We start from the raw sequence: 5,947 nt of genomic DNA, 5'->3' as shown, positions 1-5,947 counted from the left end.
ATTGTATAGGAGACATGGAGAGGGATATGGAATTGGGGACAACAGACCCGGGGTTAAATTTAAGAGCTCCTTTAGCTTTTGTCATTCTAGAAGCAAGATAAGAAGTGCGATTGGAGAATAATTTTTCTTCTTACTAAATTTTAGTTAAAAGCACATATAGGGAGCCCATTAAAGATGCTTTAATATTCTTGGCAAAGTTTATACAGACTATATTTGTTGAGAAATGCTAAGGAGTCTCTTCCAAAAGTGAGACTCTCCATCTGACATCGAATGTTTTTTGCTCAATATTTTATAATATTGACACGGAAATTAATATAAAGTTATGAGGTGACAAAGACTCTATGAGAGTTTCATGTTGAGAGTTCATAAAAAATCTCACTTTACCGTAAAATTGACGTTAACCTGTATTAGTTATACAGCTCCCCTTACGAACAAAATTTCAACGGTATTAATTAACATTGACAAGGAAACTAATTCTATGGGACCTGTTATTAAGAAGATATTATTCTGTTCAACGCTATTAACACTGACAACACAACAGACATCCGTTTGCTAGTCACTTTATTCTATAAATCCATAGCCGATCATACAAATTGATTAAAGTTTTATTACTCCAAGTTCATTAAATTGGGGGAGAAAAAGGGGAAGCAAAATTCGAACATAAACCAAGATGGAGATTTCGGAAGAGGGACTAGAGCCAGTGAGCCCTACTGGCCACTATTTCAACAACTCTGTTTTATCAATATCAGTTCTTGCTGTTTTGGAATATGAAATTCCAATTGATGACTCTCAATTTCTGTCATTGCTCGAGAACGTGTTCCTGCCGATCAACCCACGCTTCTCCTCTATCATGGTACGCTCTCTCTCTCTCTCATACTCTTTGTTTCCTTCCTTTTACTTATTAAACAACTTTTCAAACGCAAATTTTGTTTGAATAGTTTACTTGAAGGTAAGATTTATCATTATAAGTAAAGGGTCCAACTACAATTTTTTTTTTTTTTTTATTGGTTTCAATATTTTCCACATGTGAGCATAGTTAGTTTTATAGGGCAAACTACATTTCAAACTCTTCAGGTTTGGACTGGATTTTAAACAAGGTCATGAAGGGATTTTTTTTTAATACAATAATTCATACAAAACAATACAATTAGATCGTGGTATTAAGTGGTTGCCCTATAATATATTAAAATTGGATCACTTGATGCCTTTAGTCGGTTTGATTGTTTGATTTTATTTGACATTAAGAGAGACGAGCCATTGATCCACTTCTAACCACACTGATTTTGTCTCAACTTAACCACCTATTGGTAAGTGTTGTGTTTTATTACAAAAGGTCTCGGTAATATTAGGAGTGGAACCATACACCTATATGTTGTATTTTATTTTTTCCCATTGAATGATATCCCTAAGCTTGATAAAGTTTTAGATCTACGCATTGTACTAGATCATTATGGTAATATTGCATCATTATAGGACGTGGGCTAAATGTTTTTGAGCACGTTTGAAGTTTCTTTTGGAGTACTCTTTACATGATGTCCTCTTTTTCATGAGCAGTAATTATTTAATTTGGAAACAGATTGAAAAAAATGGAAAGAAACAATGGAAAAGGGTTGAAGTGAAGCTTGAAGACCATGTTAAAACTCCAATCTTCCCTTCCAACTTGTCGAATGAATCATATGACCAGTATTTTGATGACTATTTGTCAAACTTAGCAACAAAGAGATTTCCACAAGACAAACCACTGTGGGAAATTCATGTTATAAAGTACCCAAATAGCAATGCAGCTGGTAATGTAGTATTTAAGTTGCACCACGCGTTAGGTGATGGCTACTCGCTCATGGGCGCTCTTCTCTCTTGTCTACAAAGGGCTGACAATCCTTCTCTTCCCCTAACTTTTCCTTCACGGCAGCCATCGAAACCGAAGAATGAAAATGTTATGACCAGAACTTTCTCATCCTTGTTGAACACCATGTCCGATATTTGGTGGGGCATTTCAAAGAGCATCACCGGGGAAGATGATCGATCACCAATAAAATCCTCGAACATTGGATTCGAGTTCGCGCCAATTACAGTATCAACTGTGACAATCTCTCTTGATCACATCAAATTAATTAAAAGCAGGCTTGGAGTGGTAAGTTTCAGGTTTTCTATGTAGCATTTTGGTTTGTGCATGTGGGTGTGTTTTTTCTTTCTAAAACACGGGAATAAGCTTTCATGTTGATCTTCCATCTCTTGTTGATAAAAAGAAGAAGAAAAAAACTTGTTAATTTTAACGTAATAGTTATGATTGATAATTAATAGTTAAATTTTATCATGAAAATTAGACATTGGTCTTGCACCACTTTTTATTATTATTATTATTATTTTTTATTTACTAATGATACTTTTCTTTTAAATGTTTAAAGGGTAAATTACTCTTTCATACCTCAGGTTTGGAGCCTATTTTAACTCCTTACAACATCTTCAAAACATTTCACTTTCATACTTTAAGTACTATTTTATTTCAAAATAATACATCTATTATATTTTCCATCCATTGATCAGTTAAACACTGACGTGACCACCACGTGGCTGCCAAATGTGTGCCCCGTGGCAAAAAAAATAATTTTTTAATTTTTTTTTTAAAACCCTAAATCTTCTAAATATATTAATTAAAAAAAAAAAAAAACCCGAAGTTAACCTTCCTGTCATCCCCCCCAAATCCCCGTTGTCCCCTCAAAACCAAAAACCCAGAATAATCCCCCCCCCCCCCGGCGCCCGCATCTCCCCCACCTGCGACCCTCCCTCCCTCCGCACCCATCCTCTTCCCTTCTCTGCACACCCCCCCCCCCACTCCTTAAGTCCACATCCATTCCACGAAACCGGCGAGGGCGAGACGGGATCTGGGCTTTTTTTTTTTTCTTTTTTTTTTTTTTTTGGGTTACAGGTAGGGGGTCGAGGGAAGAAGATGAAGATGGGGGAGAAGAGAGGGGAAGAGGGGGGGGGGAAGACGGGTTTTTCTTCTTCTTCTTTCTAGGTTGCAGGGAAGAAGATGAAGATGGGGGAGATGGGTTTGGGGGTTACGGGGAGAAGACAAGTTTCAATTTTTTTTTTATTTTCTGGGTTGAAAGTACGGGGGTCGGGGGAAGAAGATGAAGATGGGGGAGAAGAGAGGGGAAGAGGGGGGAAAGACGGGGTTTTTTTTTTTTTTTTTTCCCTTCTTCTTCTTCTTTCTGGTTTACAAGGAAGAAGATGAAGAAGATGAAGATGGGTTTGGGGGTTGCGGGGAGAAGACAGGTTTCAGTTTTTTTTTTTTTTTTTTTTTTTTTTTGAGAAAATTCAGGTTTAAAAAAAATTATTATTTTTGCCACGTGACATATATGTGATAGCCTCATTAGTACTTAACGCATCAATAGATGAAAAATGTAACGAAAGTATTATTTTGAAATAAAATACCGTAATAAAAACCTACCCCGTGCATGGATTAGCCACTACAATTTAAAGTATATTTACTTAAGAAAGTCAAAACCTGCCTAATTCTTTTCTCTTTTTGCAAAGCCAATCTGGCTAGCTCGTCCTAAATTCCAAACTATGTAACATTAATCTGACCAATTGAAGCTAATGAAGAAGCCATGAAACCATGATCTTCAAAATTAACCTTTTCCTCGATCTGTATCAGATTATCAAATGCTCAAATTTGTTTAACTATCCTTCAAAATAACACATAATTTATCAAAAATTTCACCAAAGTGCTCTTGATATTGTTGAAGCCCAAGGTGAAAGAGTTAAAATGGGAACTTTCAATCCTTAGACTCCCCATACATTACACATTTATATAGATTTTTTAATCACTAGTAATAAAAATCTCTTACATCTCATGGTTTAAAAAATGGAGAATAACAAAAAATAGAATATAAAATACACACACAACATGCAAATCAACAAACACCATACTGTCAAATTCGTAATAAATTGTAACACAGTTAACTTATTTACTATCACAGACGATAAATGACGTCCTTACCGGGATGGTCTTTCTTGGCTCTCGACTATATATGCAAGAGATGAACCAAAGCTCAAGGGAAGCCCGTAGCACTGCATTGATTTTACTAAATACAAGGGTCATGGGGAATTATACTTCGGTTGAAGAAATGGTCAAACCCGACAGCAAGAGCCCATGGGGAAATCGTTTTACATTCTTGCAGATTCCCATTCCCAATTTGACTGAGTTCTCAAACGCGCTTGACTTTGTTTGGAAGGCTCAAAAAATTATCAAGACGAAAAGAAATTCTTTAGCTATTTATTTCACTAGTGAGCTATTGAAGATGTTGAACAGGTTTGGAGGCCACGAGGTAAGTAAATTTAAGGACTGGTTTGGTAGACATGATTGAATTGAAATAGATAATTCTTACGTATTAAGGTATATTAAAGACGAAAATGAATGATTTTCATTTGGAAGGGATCATAATTGGATTAGTTATGAAGAAAATTCATTCTTTCTAATCGTACTATTTTATAGAGGACTAGAATGAACAAGTTTTCTTCATGAGTAATTCATCTTTAATTCTCTAGGTGATCATAATTATATAATATCTCCTTTTAAAGTATCTTTAGTTTAGTATCTAATCCATCCAATTATGTACACCAAACGAGCCCTAAGAAAATGCATATGATATTACACATGTACAACATTTATTTAAAAATTAGAATGCTACTTGTGGTGCAGGCAGCATCAAGATTCATCCATAGAACATTAACGAACTCGAGCATGGCATTTACAAATTTGATCGGGCCCGTGGAACAAATGTCATTGGCAAACCAACCAATAAAAGGATTATACTTTATCATAGTTGGATCACCTCTGGTAAGCAGCTGGGTCTCAAAAGTTTTGGAAACCATATGCATCGTTTTGTTTTGAAAATTAGGTGCATATAAAATTAAAAGTTATATAAACATACTTTCACACACACACACACACACACACACACACACATATATACAAGGTGTGTTTTCTTAATGATAGCATAGACATGTTATATATATAGGTAACACAATTTACGTGTACCTGCAGGATTTTGACATATCAGTCCTAAGTTATATGGGAAAAGTGAGGCTTACCTTAACAATGAAAAAAGGCATCATAGATCCACAAAAACTGAAGTTGTGCATGGAAAACGCCCATGATATGATATTAAATGCCTCGGACAAATATCCTGTGCAAAATAGCACCGAAAAATAGTCACTTGTTTGAAATTCTACTATTACACAGAACAAATTATAGTGTTATTATGCACATTTCCGTGGAAATTTATAACTTCATTAAGAAGTTATTGAAAACTTACAAAATAATACTACGTTTGTAATAGTTGGTTAATAACTATGATTTTGTTATTACTTGGGTGTATTTGAACTTCTTATTTTGTGAGTATTCTTATTAACACGTCATCTTCATATGAGTTGATCCATCATTAACTTCAATTATTCTTTTAAATTTTTAATTGTACAAATGATAAAAGATATTACGCTTTGATATTGAGATACGTTTAAGATCCATAAGTCGCATTGGGTAGAACCGACTAGAACTCATAGGTAAATTAGATCTGATATACAATACAATAAAAATTAACAATAACCTCCAATAGAATAAAAAAAATAACAATAACCTCTAGTTCACAGGAAAAATAGGTATTCAAATGTAACTCATCATTACCGGAAGGTTACAAACTCCATTCTCTACGTGTCCTCCATCCTCCTTTTTTCGTTCCCTTCCATCATTTTATTCATATGGCTCCATCATCTCTTTGGCCATACGAAATTCCATTCGACTACTGCTAATGTTCACCGTGATTTGTCACGAATCTATGGGAGGGTGTGTAAAGCTTTGGCTCGGGTGTTCGCACCATCACCTTTGTGAACCCTTGTTGGTCCTCCCCGATGTTGCTCGTGGGATCTGTCATCCTGCGTGCTT

At 35.2% G+C, this 5,947-nt stretch overlaps 1 protein-coding gene across 1 annotated transcript; it reads left to right on the top strand.

Annotated features, from left to right (window-relative positions):
- The first annotated feature begins 521 nt into the window (after nucleotides 1–521).
- On the top strand, nucleotides 522–5,373 carry LOC137707484 (wax ester synthase/diacylglycerol acyltransferase 11-like). The gene is made up of 5 exons (XM_068446362.1): nucleotides 522–853; nucleotides 1,577–2,131; nucleotides 3,984–4,331; nucleotides 4,706–4,843; nucleotides 5,051–5,373. The coding sequence occupies exons 1-5, from the start codon at nucleotides 671–673 to the stop codon at nucleotides 5,216–5,218; spliced, it is 1,392 nt and encodes a 463-aa protein (XP_068302463.1). The 5' UTR covers nucleotides 522–670; the 3' UTR covers nucleotides 5,219–5,373.
- Nucleotides 5,374–5,947: the final 574 nt, after the last annotated feature.

Source organism: Pyrus communis, chromosome 11, assembly GCF_963583255.1.
Source record: "Pyrus communis chromosome 11, drPyrComm1.1, whole genome shotgun sequence".
NCBI classification, from domain to species: domain Eukaryota; kingdom Viridiplantae; phylum Streptophyta; class Magnoliopsida; order Rosales; family Rosaceae; genus Pyrus; species Pyrus communis.
The sequence above is the reverse complement of the archived record's forward strand: the minus strand, read 5'-3'. Positions and strand labels throughout refer to the sequence as shown.